This window comes from Botryllus schlosseri, chromosome 11, assembly GCF_051294905.1.
Source record: "Botryllus schlosseri isolate E-star chromosome 11, Bs_hap1, whole genome shotgun sequence".
NCBI classification, from domain to species: domain Eukaryota; kingdom Metazoa; phylum Chordata; class Ascidiacea; order Stolidobranchia; family Styelidae; genus Botryllus; species Botryllus schlosseri.
The window spans coordinates 25,522,922-25,539,943 of NC_137246.1; the positions used below are offsets into that span (position 1 = coordinate 25,522,922).

The following is a 17,022-nucleotide window of genomic DNA, read 5'->3' on the forward strand; positions in this document are numbered from 1 at the left end:
GGCTACAACATACGGACACATATCTGCACCGATCTAACAGTATAGCAGGCCTATCAAACTAACGATCGGCGGGCCAGACAATTTCATCCGGCCCGTGAAGAAGTCTGTTGCGGACCAAATGAGAATGACGACCCCAGCAATCACCAGAGCTCAAATTCCAGATGGCCCAATAGTATAGTTAATTTATGACCTATGTTCAATAAATCCACTCCTGTATAAAATCGATACAGGCACACATCGCTAGTGTGACGTCATATTTTCACATCTTAATTAAAAACCGCTAGGGGGCGCTGAAGAGTGTCCGTAATTTGGTTCACGAAAATATGGTAACCCTAGATTAATCTCATCAAGCAATCCCAGCCCTTACATATTTCATTCCACTTTAAAATGTCTTCTCTTTCTGCTTTTTGCCTGTCTGACATTGATATCTAGATTTACATACGTTTTTCAGTAGTAAGCTTTTTATTTTATGTCAGGCTACTTGGGGTTACGATCAGACATGGGGTAATCGCGATTAGTAATCGTAATCGATTACGACGATTACAGCATTTTCAAGTAGTCGTAATCGCAATCGATTACATTCGAAGAAATTCCGAAGTAATAGTACCGTAATCGTAATCGACTACCCATATTTATTCGATTTCTTTGTGAAAGAACGATTACTTTTTATTTGTACAGGACTATGACATAACTGAACATTCGTGAACAAGGATTATACCAGTTATTGTTAGCACAAACGTCAAATTTTCAAATGAGAAGTAAAAAAAGAAGTATCCAGCTATTCACACATAGTGAATAGATATGCGATGTACATTAGTGATTTAGTGTGATTGTAAGAACACTCGCCGTGCTGTATATCAGGTTATCAATACATTTCAGACGCCACTACCGCGCAGCAGGATAATTAATCACCACTCTGCCTAGTGCAAAGTAACTTTTGTGTTGATGTTGGGTTATGCTTAGTTAAACGCAGTTTGACCGTTGCTGCTTGCCAGGACCGTAACTGCCGCACCCCAAAACCACCAATTGGGGGGGGGGGCGAGCTCGAAGGGGCTCAAAATTATTTCGTGAATTAGCATAAATTATAGAGTATTTTTTGAAAATTCATGCAACTTTTTCAAAAGTTTTTCGCGCCATGCGCGATTTCAAGCTGTCAAATGTCTTGAATTTTGAGTACTCTTCCCCCAAGAAAAAATACGCGAGATTTATAGAAATAGGCATGTCGGCATTGGCCATTACCGCGCCACGATTTACCAAGACACATAAAGTTTTAGGCCATGTAACATGGGACTTCAAGAAGTGGGCCAGAACGATTGGCTGCGAGAAAACCTTGGCCGAAAAGGACCGCCCTTATGTTGACCGAAAACTTCGTTATATATACAAAATACAAATAGGTTTAATTGTCCATAGGCGCCTAAATGACTGGCGCCGAATATTCCTATCTTGGCAATCTGAATCTCACAAGTCATACCATCCCGCAGGTAAAAATTATATGCCAGTGAAGAAATACCAATTTGAAATCGTGTGCGTCTTTTACTGTAGTAGCTTACGTTTGGGCGATTCTATATATTTTGATATAGCAGACAGGAGGTCACTAAATAACATCATGTTACGGAGTCATACCAAAGGACCCTACAGTTTCCAAGACACCTCACTCAACTCTGCCGGTAAATCTGATTACGAAGAGCAGAGAGGACAAGAAATTGATAGCAATAGATATGAAATTCCCTATCTTTTTGACCGATTTTATCATGATTTATCAAAAATTTTCGCGCTTGGCGCAGGCTCACTACACAGTACGGCACATTTCGTGGCAAAAGCGAACCACGTGATTGGGGGTAGGTTTATCGCCCTATGGTAGCCCAAGACCAAAGTTTTTTGGGGGGCCTGACGAAGTGCTGTTTTGATCCTGCCAACGGGTATATGCCCGAAGGTGTTTAATTATTATTGAGGGGTCCTACCTTTCCAAACACACATCACCTGTAGCCTAAATCTGATTACGTGAGCAGTGCGAGGATAAAAATTAATAGCAATATATATGCAATTCCCGATCATATTGGCCGATTCAATCATGAATTGTAAGAAATTTTCGCGCTTCGCGCGTCTAGGCGAGAAAAGCTGGTGTCCAATATAGATGACAAGTATAACGGCAAACAGCGGATAGCATGAAGGGGGTCTGGGAGGCGAAGCGCCCCAGAGGTTCGGTTCATCGTCATTATGTGGGGGGCCCAACACCAACGTTTTTTGGGGGGGGGGCTGACGAAGTGCTGTTACGGCCCTGCTGCTTGGTCAGCAGTAGGACTATGTAGTACGAACGTACAGCGGACAAAGGTTTGAAATTTTGTAGGCCTACTCGTCAAATAGAACATTACGGTTTCCACGACGAAGCATTAAAATCAACAGCTGCTGATATATATCATAACCGAGCTGTTTCTCGTAATGGCCGCTTGCATTAAGTTATCTGCATTGAGTTTAGGCAGAATTTTATGTTCACTTTCTCTTATTCTTGTATGATTCTACTTGAAATGAGCGCCAATCGTTATTTCACAATTCTTTACTCAACATTTGGACCTGCCGCCATAGCCATCGGCCTATATACAATGTTAGCGTGGCTTGTAGCTAGAATCAGGACCAAAACAGCAAATATTTCCCACTCCAAACGTTGGCCTTGGGCCCCCATAGGGTAGTACATTTTCAAGTTGAAGATTTAATTTCGTCAATAATATTGGTAATTGCATTATTTTACTATTCTTTTTTAATCCTCTCTCAGCCCCCGATGGTAAGATTTACCTGAAGAGCTGGAGGCACCTAATTCATAATTATACCATCTGGATATATTGTAATAATAACTTTAGGGTATGTTGTTATTTCGTGACCTCCGGTCTGTTATATCATCAAAAGATATTGTAGTGGCCGAAACGTAGCAGACTAAAAGAAATACTTGCGTGAGACGCACACACAAATTGCCATGTCTTTAATGCTCTGTGGGTGCCCGGGTGGCATTTGCATTGTGGGCTCGAATTGGAAGGACCGGACTCTTAGTCACGCCCACCCAGCGCGGCTATTGACAATGGACACAAACGCCAAGTTTCGGCCAATGTCTTTCATTAGTAGCACACTTCGTGGATTCGCATGTTGGCCGAAACTGCATATGTCTTTTGGTGTGTCGTGGCGCGGTATTGACTGGCACCTAAATGCCTGTTACTATAAATCATGCATGCTTTTTTCTTCAGGAGGAAACGTATGTATTTCAAAATCAAGCTATATAGAGACATTTAAATCGCGATGCTCAGACAATTTTCAAGTTCATGAAATATCTCGAAAATAGTCTATAATTTGTGCTGGTTTATGAAATACTTTTGAGTCCCCTTCTATAGCTCGCTCCCCACCCTATTAGGAAATTTGGGGTGCGGCAGTTGTGACCTAGCAAGAATGCAAATCGTTGGGTGCGATAAATCGTCCTCTATAAAATGGGCAATGGGTAACTTATAACGTAACAAACAAATGTCGCATCTTTTATTAAAGAAAGTTGTATCTCATTAGGCCATTCAGCGCAATCCATATATTGTCTTCCAATATAACTTTTAAGATGCAAAATAAATGTAATCGTGAGCAATCGTGATTACTTTTCCAATGTAATCGTAATCGTAATCGACTACTTCCTGATTTGCTGTAATCGTAATCGTAATCGCGTTATTCAGAAGTAATCGTAAACGCAATCGATTACATTCACGAAGTAATCACCCCATGTCTGGTTATGATACGTGCCAATTTATAGAGGATAAATCTCGTTTTTCAACGTAGTTGTCCCGCCGACCCGACATAGTTTGGCTGAATGTCCACCTTTTGGCGAAAGGTTTCACTTCTTTTTTTATATCAATATGAAATGATAATCACTTAAGTGCGAAAGTGTTGACCTTTGTTTTAATGGTGAATTATGGAAATTTTTCGCGCCTAAGCACGATTAGGCCAGACAAAGTCACTGGACACCGGGTATAACAATCTCGCTCACAAGTAGTAGTGAAAACGCAGATCCCGGTGTTTCCCCCGAAGCCCCCTAGGGGGTCAAGACCAATGTTTTAGGGCTGACGAAGTGCTGTGTCGGCCCTGCCTGTACGAACATGTTCTCGAAACGCTGATACGATATGTGAGAGGAACCAGCAGTCAGCCAGTGTACAGCCTGGTTTTACCCTTTTTCCGTCAGCAAATTGACCGCATACGAAGTGATTAGTAATGAGAGCTTACATTGTCGTAGACTAGTAGTATTCTATCTAAAGCAGGTGTCTTTCTGCTCAGTGTTAATCTTAACGAACCTATATTAGCATTTATTGGCACAGGCTTGAATTGTATCGCGTGGATGCAGTGGCGGCTCGTGACAATATCGGGTGGTGGGGCAAGGGCTGCAAGCGACTTTTTATCAGGATGACGTCACAATGGCGTTTTCCAACGTAAACAAGTAACTTGGTGGTACCAAAGTCACTCAACTATGACTATGACTAGTCATAGTTGAGTGACTTTGGGTGGTACCAGCGTGTACTCAAAGAGTACACGCTGGTGGTACGGCAACACGAGCGACAACAGTGATTTTAACGTATGTGCCGCGAGAGTCCTGCTGGTGAGCTGTGACTTGAAGTGTGGTAACTGCGTAAACGGCGTGCGGAACAAAGATTCGACACGGTTCATGTTCGCACTACGCCTGACTAATTATCTGCAGAAATGGAAATGACTATAACTCGAGAGATTGCGTAAGCCTAACTGGAAAGGTCAACGAGTTCGGACACATACGCAATTGTTATCTCATAGATTGGACATGCCATATTGAATACAAAACATCATTCTGAAGAAATAAGAATAGCAGCCTCGGAAATTCGGTCCAGGTACAGCATAGGAGATTTTGGCCTTGAGGCTGGAGACTGTCACACGGCACATACGGCTTACGGTCTAGTGTCTATATGTCTGCTGCAAAATCGCCTTTGGAAAATATATTACCGAATAAATACGTGATTGAAAGCCGAAAACTTGGTACACTGTTACATGAAATCGTCGAGAAGTAGCCTCATGACCGTTTTCGGTATGGTACACTGTCAAAATTAATACGAACAGACCAACACCGAATTTTGCGTAATATTTACTGAGGAATAGGCTGATCAAGCGATCAGCTGTTAGCCGCCATCGAAAACGAAACAGCTATCGCGCTTGACAGGGGTTGTAATTGTAAGCAAATAGCCTGAAGGCCACAATTTCACGGTGAAATTGACATTGAAGAATATAAAATGAAACTAAATATTTGAATGCAAACCGAGGATGTTAGTAAACTGTTTCATGATATCATCATCTCATCAACCATCTCAGTATGGAACACATTTAGCGTTAACACAGATACACCGGCTTTTGCGTGAAATCCGCAATGCGTTAGGTAGGCTAAGTGTCAGATCAGCGCACATCTCTACCATACTCGACCTTGATAACAAAATTGCTGCCTGAATCATTGAGTACCAACCTTGAGACTTGGCACAGCGTTCGATACTAAAATCAAGACATACCATGCAAAAGCTCATGTCGGATCTAGCTAAGGAGCATCGTTAAAATCAATGGAGACCAATACCGGCTTTGCGTAAAATATGTTTGCGATAAATGACGAGTCAGCTCTCACTCGACTTAGGAAACGAAATTACCACTAACATAGTTCAGTGACAAACTTGAAACTTGGTACAACGTTCGATACTAACATTAAGACTTACCGTACCAAATGTCATGACCGATCTCGGTATGGAACATCGTCAAAATTAATGGATACCAATACCGGCTTTTGAGTAAAATCTGTTAGCGATACATGACGGATCAGCACACTCTCAACTTCGGAAACGGAATTACTACCCTAAACTTTGAGTAGAAACCCTAACACTTAGGACAGTGTTAAATACCACCATCACGACATGACATACCAAGTTTCAAGAATTATCATGGAGTGAAACACCATCAAAATCGACCTATACCAGCAAAGATCGACTCAACGCATATGACGGTAACCGAGTTCAGATATAGATACGATTGTTACATCACACCTTAAGGGCAACTAGGCTATGTTGCCCCGGTTGCTCGGTAATTTTATGAATAGGAGAGAGTAAATCACCGTTTCTTTATTGTGCGCGGCTTTGAGAGAATAGACAGTGAAAGCTTATTATGAGCGCTACCGGGGCATGCCCCGGCTAGGCATTCGCAAAGCGAAAACACGGAAGAGAATTCGATTTTCGCAGAGACTTCGCTATATATGGGCATTTACAAGCGAAAGGACAAGAAGAATACGATTTTCGCTGTGATTTCGGTATATATAGATTGCTGTGCGTCTATAAATGGTAAAGAATTGTTACTGAACAGAATTTTAGGCGGGGCAATGCCCCAGTTGCCCTATAGGACGAGCCGCCACTGCGTGGATGTGTTTGTGGATTGTGAATTGCATCATATCTATTTGTTCAACTTTGTGACGTTTCATATTCTGTCATCTGACAGTTACCGACGTGACCTAACAGTTGTACGTATGTGAGCCATACAGCATCCCGTTGAACTCGATATTCGTTACTCGGCTCACAATTAATAATGAAGAAATCTGTACTTCAATCATCTGACAAGATGCAATGGCTTGAATTATGCCTCGAGCTTCGAAAACTCGGCATGACTTTGTGACTTGACCCGTCACTCAACTCGACTTGCCTCGAGTCATCGTCAAAAATCGAATGTCTTAGCTTGAGTGAAAATATGCAATGACTCGAATTGACTTTGACTCGAATGTAGTGATGTGATCCCAACACTGAGAGAGAGAGAGAGAGACAGAGACAGATACACACTTGATATAACAATAGCGATATCTATATATTATGTATGCACATTGGTGTAGTCGGAACTAAAAACGTTTGGGCGAAAATAATAGTAGTAATGAAAAAAGGTCACAGCACTATACACACTGTCGAACGTCAAACTCACTATGACGTCAGACAATGAATAATTTAATGTAAGAATGGGTAAAAAGAATATGTTATTACTGGGGCTGCATGTAAATATACGCTTTTCAAAATCTAACCCACACTGTTTTGAAATAGGAAAAATGGCGAGGAAAATAGATTATTGAATAAATGAATATCTCTAGGCCTACATCAGTGATCTGATTTATTGACAGACTATTCTAGATCTAGACCTCATGAAGATCGCAGTACGAATAAACACACCGATGTACCGTCATTCGTCGCGCCTACTTAAAAATATCCCTCATCATTGGGAAGTAGGAAACAAAGCAATGGCAGTCCCGGTATCATATCATACAGCCGCACACGTCACCAAATATAGAGGCCTACTCTCTAGCGCAGCTTCGTGACCTATAATCGAATGTCACATTGCAATCAGGATGTTCCTCTTCACCTTTCGTATATTCGACTGCTACGCCTCTATACCCTGCGATATTGCGATTTCAGGGTTAAGGTTTGGTATTGCCTCAGCCCGTCCGAGTTTCTCCAGAGTAAAACGCTGTAGACTTCCCCAGGAATGAGATTGCTGAACGAGTGGTTTGCTTGTGGCTGGAAAAATAAGATGTCGCATGAGGGATGCATTGCGAATTGTGTGGTTGGTGTGCTCTGTATGATTTTTTTAGCCGTAACAGCAGAGGTTGCGACCACGGAAGATGAAATATTTTAGGATCATCCGCATTCCATAAGCTCTGAGATAGTTCTGAGACAAGATATTCACGAACAGGTAGACAATCCTGTGTCGATGGTCTTTCCTTTATATCTCGTGCTACGCAATATCTACGGCTAGAGCATGCTGTAAGAATATTGGATACACCATGGGTAGCCCTTCCTTATTTTCAAACTCGACATCATATAATCGGTACGAATGTTTTCTTCGCCGACCCCAACGTGACCCGATAACAATGTGAGATACAACAAAATGTAAGTATTCGTGTATAAATATCCAGGTAAAATGGCTTCAACATATTAGCGATTTACTTCCAATCTCTCCCAAGTCCCCGATCTAACTTTACGAAGTCAGACTATAGTTTACTAACCTACGGATAGATACGCAACTCCCGTCGTTACGCTCCGGCAAGCAGTTATACTTATTGCTGAGCAATCTAAAAGCAGCATACTTGGTGGAATGGTGGTGTTATAGCTTGCGACCCGAGGGTAAAATTTAATGAAACTGGTCTTAATCGAGAGCTACTGTCGCACTGATTCCGAAAATACAAATTAAAATCTTGTCAGAAAAATGGAACCACGCTAAAACAGCCCTCAAAATCTGAAAATCGGCATTGTTCCAAACAATCGCTTGACGAAATTGGCCATTGTTATGTTCATTGTGTTGCGACGGCGCCATTGTTGGAACAATGCCGATTTTCAGACTTTGAGGGCTGTTTTGAGGTGGTTCCATTTCCCTGACAAGATTTTAATATATATTTTCGGAATCAGTGCGACAGTAGCTCTCGATTAAGACAAGTTTCATCAAATTTCAGCCCTCGGGTCGCAAGCTATAACACCATCAAATATGCTGCTTTTAGATTGCTCACTCAGCAATAAGTGTAACTGCTTGCCGGCGCGTAAAGACAGAAGTTGCGTATCTTTCCGTAGGTTAGTAATCTATAGTCAGACTCATATTGGTATTTACACTTTAATCATGGTATAATGGTAGTTTGTTACAAAACAGCGATTTAATTTCATTTTAGTAACCAAATCTCACAGGTTCTACATCCAGTGTGACTGTAAGTATCGCCATCAAATTAAAATTCTAGCTCATCTCTCCCTATAACAGTTCTTTTTCGTTCGCATAAAATTACTTGTGTGCTTATGATATCTTTATACACCATACGGATTCGGTTCATTTGGTGCAAAGCAATGAGCATATATAGCTTCCCCGCCAAGATATTTTCGTCCATGCACGTCATTTTTTTACTTTAGAAATCGAATCTTCTTACATAGAGCATTCTTGTTATAGGACCGACAGGCTCCCAGCCCGCGAGTCGGCTTCGTCGCTGAACGCGCAGTTGCATGAAAATCCTTTCATTTCTGTTCCCGCGATATGCGGACTTCAGATCCAGCGACACCGCCATCGTGGAATTTCCAACTTGACGCAGTTGAAATTTGATCCGATATCGTCGAAAATCTTGGTTGATATGTACATTGTATAGTCATAAATATACACATGGTCACAAATGGGCAACCACAGTCAACCTTTTGAGAATGCTCAATGCTCCCTATTATCCAAAATACTTTTTTTTATCCAAATTTCACTTGCTTAGTGATTAAATTGTCAGGTTGCCTAAAAACATATTTTCCTGTGTTTTATCTGCATTTCAGCCCATATTCTCTTCATGGTCTCCAATTTTAGTCTCCCATGTTCATTATTCTATTTTGATACTATCGCAAGGTCATATTCAATGTAGCTCCAGCAAATTAGTGTCATATTTAATTCTCATTAATTACCAATGTCACTATTCAAACTCGATCACAGGCCCTTATCAAGACGTAAACGCGTGAAAAAAGCATACTCTCCCTTCAGGCATGCATGGAACATGACGTTAGGTCGTAAGAAATGCCGAAATTTTCCACTGCAACTATATTATTGCGAAAAATGATCGAAATTTCGATTTCGGATTGTACGGCTTCTGCTGGTCGGAATTGATCGAAATTTGTTGTGTAGCGTTTTTTTAGACATCCTGAAAATTTATCAGTAAGCAAATAAAATTTGAACAAAACAGTAATTCTTGAACAACCCATATGGTGCTCATTAGTGTTCTAATGCCTTCAGGTTCAACCGCTCGAAGTTATAAATGAAGTTCTCTTCAAAGTCTCTTATCACGACTGACTGTAGTGGAGACGTGCTTACCTTCGCATTCATTAGAATGGTACATCAATGGATCGACACATCCCGGGATAGTGATGTTCGATTTTTTCACATTTTTTGAAGTTCTGTTATTCCCCGGCTCGATGCGTACGTCGATGCCTCTTCTTGGTATCAGCGTCTTCGGGTTGCAAGTCATTCGCAAGGAGAACACGCTGGCAATCTAAAACAAACGTGTAGTTCAAGACTTGTACGTAATTACACGCCAATAGCCCTATGAGATGGCGGTGCCGGTTTATCAGAAAAAGGGCTGGATTTCCGTCTCAGCTCTGGTTTAAATGCAACCATGCTGCTACACAACCGGATTGCTGTTTTCATTTTCGTCGATCTTAATATTCGTTAAAACCTGACACAAATATACAGCTCGTTACCTTGATGAAATGCTAATAATTGTCACGTATAATTAGAAGCATTTGCGTTGTTATCTGAAGACATATCGATATCGAACCGGTGACGTGACGCGTTGAAGGTCGAAAGTCGCTAGATGGCAACATATCTACGCGACGTAAAGCTGGTCAAGTCGGTCGTGATCGAAACTTGTATTTTCGATAAAGCAATGCGCATAGGTCGACCACCACGATGAAAAACGTTTTGGACTATTTGTTGATGAGATTTCCGTTTCCGCTGTTGCAGTAATTTCGAGCTCGAGTTTTGTTTGAATCCTCACATGCCAGATCATCGGTGAAAAATTGAAACGCTTCATCTCGATGTGTCGAGATTATTGCGGAATACATTCGTATAAGTATTATAGCATATATCTCCGAGAAAAATTACGAAGGTTTCAAATCCTTTGTCGCGAGTTTCCAATGTTGATAATTAGATATGATACACCCGGATTGCTCAAAAATACGATTTAAGTTTTAGAAAGATGTGAAATAAAGTTAAACTAAAGGATTTTTGCATCCGGTCCTCTCGCGTGAAAGTTTTAAACCTTTCATACGAATGAAATTTACGCAGAGGTGGTCAGTAACGAAGTACTTCTACTTTTTGAAATACTTGAAGTAGATTTTGCCTGCTCACACTACTTTTTAAGTAGTTGTGATTTTAGACTACTTCTACTTCTACTTGACAGTTTTCAGTTTTGTAGGCAAAAATAAGCGTAGAATACCTACTTACTTACTTACTTGTGAACCACCACTCTTACGTATACTTGAGTAGAAATTCCGGCGTTACTTCTACTTCTACTTGAGTAGCGACGGTGACTACTTTGACCACCTCTGAATTTACGTGAGTTACGACATATCTTGTTTGTAGATACTCTGACATAATATTCATGTACAAAAAGTGAAACCGTAGATTCAATGCCTTCCCAAAATATTTTCACTAACATTGAATTGAATAGTATATTCATATTGCGATATACCCGAAATTTTTCGGCTGACACTCGTCAGAGGTAATCGTCAGCAAGTAGCAGAGAATTGGAAATAACATTGTAATGTATATAGTCTATATACGATTGTTGATATACAATGTTCTTTCCAATTCTCTACCAGTTGCTGACGATTACCTCTGACGAGTGTCAGCCGAAAAATTTCGGGTATATTGCAATATGAATATACTATTCAATTCAATGTTAGTGAAAATATTTTGGGAAGTTACTGGGCCTCAGTTCATGTTTCGAAATTGCATAACGCAAGGCTGAAAGAAGCAATTATAGTATTGTCGTTTCATCGCAGGTTAACCGATGGATTCGTTTGCATACAACTGCATGACCTCTATACATTAAGGTCGTATCATAGTGTAAATGCACTACGGTCCATTGTATAATATGGGTGTTTAAAGTCCGTGTGTATATATACATATTATTTTCGACAAATGCGACACGTTATATTTTCAGAACATTGGGGAAGTATTAGCGGCAAGGAAGGTTTGATCAAATCTCGATAAGAGACTAATTTATTTCCTAGTTTCGAGGGCAGTCACGGTTTTGCGTCTGAAAAGTCACATGTGTTTTGAGCGTATATCATCGAAAATTGGCCGTGATCGGATTTGTTCGTATCATTTTGTTGATCTTAAAGAAGTCCCCGAGAATCGGAATTGAGTGGTGGTAGGTATATGTGGGTGTGCTACGCATTTAAACCCTAGAATTCCAAAGACATGCGGTTTTGTTGTCATAACCGCGCGATAGTCTGAAGCTGTGCTTCTCAACCGCTGGTACGTGTACTATAGGGGGTGGCCAACCTGCGGCCATAGAAGGAAATTTATGCGGCCGTCGACACTTAATTCAATTAGTATGTGTTGGCGGCCGTTGACAATTGAAATTTACGAATTGAGCGAATTTTTTAGAGATTTTAATATATTAGCGTCCTTTGCAATCTGAGCCCCATAGTATACAGATGCGAACAGCAGATGAAAATGATGCACTCCATATAGAAATATACTAGGAATCATGTGCTCCTATACCAACAATCCTGATCGGAGGTCAAGAAATAACAGCATGCTACAAAGTGAATAATAACAATTGGCCCACCCCAAGACGCATCATCATTTATAACTCCCCTAAAAAAACACCCCCTCCATCAACTCTACCGGTGAATCTGATCAGTGATCGCATGGGCAGAGAAATGATAAATGTTTGATAGTAATAAGTAAAACTACTAATATTAATGACGAAATTCATTAGTGAATCTGAAAAATTTTCCGCGCTGGGCGCGACCACAATCAATCCCATAACACGACCACTCGCGATTTTGTTGCGTATGGTAAGCCGACATGTATAAATAGAATAGTCCGGAGTTCACTGGAAATGGACATAGACAGTTTACCATGGGTATTTGGCGTCCAGCTAGTTCATTACGACTATGCCTGGAATGCGGCCGTATGCCACATGAGTAGACGAAATGCGGGCGTGAATCGCAAAATGGTTGGCCACCCCTGCACTATAGTAGTACGCGAAGTCATTTCGCTTGGTACGCAGTAAATGCATTTATTTTTAAGTAGAATTACAGTGTTCACAAATCGTTGATTTATTTTTACCAGTGTATGAAATGTCCTCATCGAATGCGTAGATAAGTATTTTGCGCGTCATTTGACCCAGCAGTTGCACCCACAAATCAGCTTGAGAAGAAAAGTCCATTTCAAGCATCACATTAATTTTACCTCGTCAGTGTGTGTTGTTAATAATCAGGGGATGATTAGCTTGTGTGCCGCATTTGTTTCCAATTGTTCTGACCGACTTATTTGCTAATCCGCCTATGCTAATAATCCTATGTCAAGTAAAGTTGAGTTTTGTTATTTTTTTGGTACGCAACAAAATCATAGAACCTCGAGGTGTTATGCGTTACGAAAAAAGTTGAGAACCACTGCTCTAAAGCAAATTCGCTAATCATTGATTAGATCCATTTATTTACCAGAGGCAGGGATATCTTCTAGATATCCCTGACCAGAGGCAAGTTTCCTCGATATCAGTTACAACTGATCGCCGAAATTTGGTTGTAGCGAAAATCGCATGACGTCATATAGAATCTATTACAACGCCTCATCGTTACAATGTCCCCTATTGAATAGAGTTTTTGTTGTTGTTTAGTATAAGCAAATATGAACGGGAATTACGACCTGTTTGACTTTTGCACTACGGTCAATGATGGCGTACAACGAAGGACGTTGCGAGAAATAATATTTCGGCACAAGTATTATGTATAGGAAAAAAAACTAAACATTGTAGATGATGTATACTGGATAAGCGAATTTCACGTTGTAAGGGTCACGACGTAAGTCTGTAAGACAAAATCGAACATCCAATTCGTGATTTAACAATTTTGCAAGATGAATATAGAGTGAAAATCATATTTTGGGCGACGGAGTATTGGATAATGTGATTGATGGTGATCTTATTCACACTTGGCATATAATTTCTCGCATCAACAGAAACTGGCATTAATGTAAGCTATTGTTTCTGTTTGGCCACCTATTTCCTCACGTCACAAGATAAGATGTAGGTTTTGGCAAATATAAATCACTAGAAAGCACAGCCAAATACCTCTGGTTTGGGTTTCGGTGATTTTATAATTCCACAGTATAGCTTCTCCGTTCCAGAGTGGACATTGATGCGATAGACTTGCGAAGTTCCTTCCACGAAATCAACTTCTTAAAACAATCGCAGCCGTGTGACATGATGAAATATAAATAAACACCACGACATTGCCCAAAGCACGTATGGCTGTTCTTTTTATTCGGTATGATCACAGGCATAGAGCGACAGTGGCTATTTAAGATATATACGTAGCCTATAGGCATACACAACATGACCTACGTCAGTGGTTTTCAACATTTTTGTAATTTGGTGGACCCTGGACTTAGACTTGGACAACTATATAATTTTAGTTGTCTAATTTGACTAAATTAGAGCGAAATGTCGGTGATCAAATTATAATCTAATTTGTGAAATCTTTCCTTGCTCTAATTCCTATTCTTATCTAATTTGTGAAATGTTTCTATGTTTCAGGAGTGGCCAACCTGCGGCCGTAGAAGGGAGTTTGTGCGGTCGTCGGCAGGTACTTCAATTAGTATGTGTTGGCGGCCGTCGACATGCAAACTTAATTTACGATTTTACTACCGAATATCCGAGAGATTTTAATTAACCTTGGAATTTTCTTCTCGCTGAGCGCGATAAAATGCGACTTCATTTTTCGCTTTTAATATAGTAGCGCTCTTTGCAATCTGATCCCCACAACACAGATGCGAACAGTAGAGGAAAATGATGGACCCCATATAGAAATACCAACTTGGAATCGTGTGCTCCTCACGAAAGAAAATGAATTGTTTTTGGTACGTTTGGGCCGTTCCAATATGTTTCCACTGTACCGGCAATCCGGATGGCATGACATGACTAATAACAATGGGCCCACCTGAAGATGGATCATCATTTATAACTCGCCCTAAATTTTCAACACTCCCTCTATCAACTCTACCCGTGAATCTGATCAAATGGGCTGAGAAAGGATAAATATTTGATAGTAATATGTGAAACTACTAATATCGTGAGACCTCAGCCGGTTCAGGTCTCTATTCCTAACATGACCACCTGCGTTTTCGATTCGTATAGTAAGCCGATATGAAAATGTAGATTAGTCCGGAGTTCACCGGAATGGACATGGACAGTTTAACATGGATATTTGGCGTCTAGTTCATTTCGGCTATGCACAGGAATGCGGTCGCATAGGCTGCATAAGTTATCGAAATGCGGCCGGGAATAGCAAAAAGGTTGGCCACCCTACCTATAGTTATATATCATTCCAATCTAATTTCTAGTTTTCCTGAAAATGATACAGGAGAACTGTATAGTGCGAGACTAGCTTGCTGTATAGATATTTTCTATCATCATGCGTACGAGGGTGGACTCTGATTTGATATGGAGTGAACTTCATGTAATGTCCAAGTTTTCGCGAATTTAGTAATTCTAATTCTAATCTAATTTTAAAAGAATGTGTATCTATGATTCTAATTATAATTTAATTTAAACAAACGCCTGTAGTTATAATTCTAATTCTAGTCTAATTTGGAAAAAGTGTGTAGCTATAATTCTTATTCTAATCCAAGTTGGAATGGTTGAAAATTTTCTAGTTGTCCAAGTCTGCCCCACTCACGTCACGTCATATGTATAAATATGTATATATAATTGATAGGGAGGTTGGAGATCGAATCCGCCCGAGACAAAATGACCGACTGCTGCCGCAATATCAAATCTTACTTTGAGATTTTGCTTTGAACGAGATATCCAGTCCCGGATCGCCAGATTTCAACAGGATTATTTTCAAATCGATCCGGGTAACGCGTGATTTTTCTGCTGCTTTGTCGATTGCGTCAAATGGCGAGCATGCTGAATGAAAATTCGGTTGTAGTATACTCGATAGATCGCATAAAGTCCCGAATCTTTTACACACTCAAATAAGTGTGAGTTACGACTTACGACGCCATTTTGGATTATCCATGATTATTTGCCTATCAAGATAGGAGTCCATCGTGTTGCCTCAAATCCTACATTTTGCGAAAGATATCACAAATCCATGATATGCATAGGCTACTGAACGCGTTGTGGTGTAAGTGCCAACCGGTAACTTCATTCAATTTTTATGGACAAAACTGCTAGGACTGAGAGAACACTCGCATTCGAATCGAAATATAATCAAGACCTCACAACCCAACGCAAATTCGATACAAATACAACTTAATGTAGTAGAATCGAGTGAGTGATAAGCCACGATATAAAGCTGGCAATCTATTGCAAGGTTAATACAGTCATATATTTCGCGACTTGACCATGGAACATTTTGAAAACACGGTCGGCGTAACACTTCGCGATATATTTATTTTGACATAAACAGATCAACTTCGAAGTCGGACTACATATGCGATTCAGTGTTGTAATATGTGGGTCGACTTCATTCTATCTAATCGGTTGTAGGGCCTATATGCATACGGGACCGAACGACCTACGATGGCCACCATGCTGTTAGAATCACGCGATAAGGCGTCACGTGGTCAGACAACCCTAGTCAACAACCAAATGCACTTTCACATGCACATGTTCTCGTGGTCGATCAGACAGATTATCGACCGGCGCTCACGACTTACGAGAACAAATATTTATGTGTTTTGCTCTGCGTCTTGTCCTATATTATAAAGACTAAAATACTCATGAACTGATGCTATCGTCATATCGATGGCATAGTTTCGATTTTCGCACGAAAGTTCAACTCAAGAATATAGCATCGCTCTATCCAAGAAGGTTTTAACACTTTGATGGTGTGACAAACAGTCCATCTCCATATGCTGGACATGATCAAGTATCATAGAGTATCTCAAGCTCTACTTACTTTTTAGTTGGATATCGCCGTTTTTCCCAACCAACGTGGCTTTGCACGGATGTTGCGGACCGAAGAGTATGTAGAAATAATCGGAATAGTCGAAATTCACGGCGTTCGATGCTGAGATCATTGCAACAACAAATGACAACAGACTAGAAATCGTCTTCATGTCAAGCTATAGGTGGATGCTATCTCTCAATATAGCTAATGTCTGCAAATATGGTTACACTCTTTGCTTTACTATGATGATTCACGTACGAGGCAACACCCATTTACTTGAAACTCAACACCCATTTACTTCCAACAGAGGGACCCGAATATCATCTGTAGT

The 17,022-nt window shown here is 40.5% G+C and overlaps 2 protein-coding genes across 4 annotated transcripts in view; both read right to left on the bottom strand.

The window, feature by feature from the left end:
- The window catches only part of LOC145450423 (junctional adhesion molecule C-like), a 111,296-nt gene that overhangs the window by 33,123 nt on the left and 61,151 nt on the right, over positions 1 to 17,022 (bottom strand). The window lies entirely within an intron of this gene.
- On the bottom strand, positions 6,852 to 16,971 carry LOC145450435 (uncharacterized). 2 transcript variants are annotated; one of them, XM_080328963.1, is made up of 6 exons: positions 16,701 to 16,971; positions 15,575 to 15,703; positions 13,865 to 13,968; positions 9,871 to 10,048; positions 8,960 to 9,147; positions 6,852 to 7,568 (listed from the first exon to the last, which is right to left on the bottom strand). In XM_080328963.1, the coding sequence occupies exons 1-6, from the start codon at positions 16,858 to 16,860 to the stop codon at positions 7,440 to 7,442; spliced, it is 888 nt and encodes a 295-aa protein (XP_080185089.1). In that variant the 5' UTR covers positions 16,861 to 16,971; the 3' UTR covers positions 6,852 to 7,439. The 2 variants fall into 2 exon arrangements, with proteins under 2 accessions (XP_080185089.1, XP_080185088.1); XM_080328962.1 differs by having other exon boundaries at positions 13,865 to 13,971.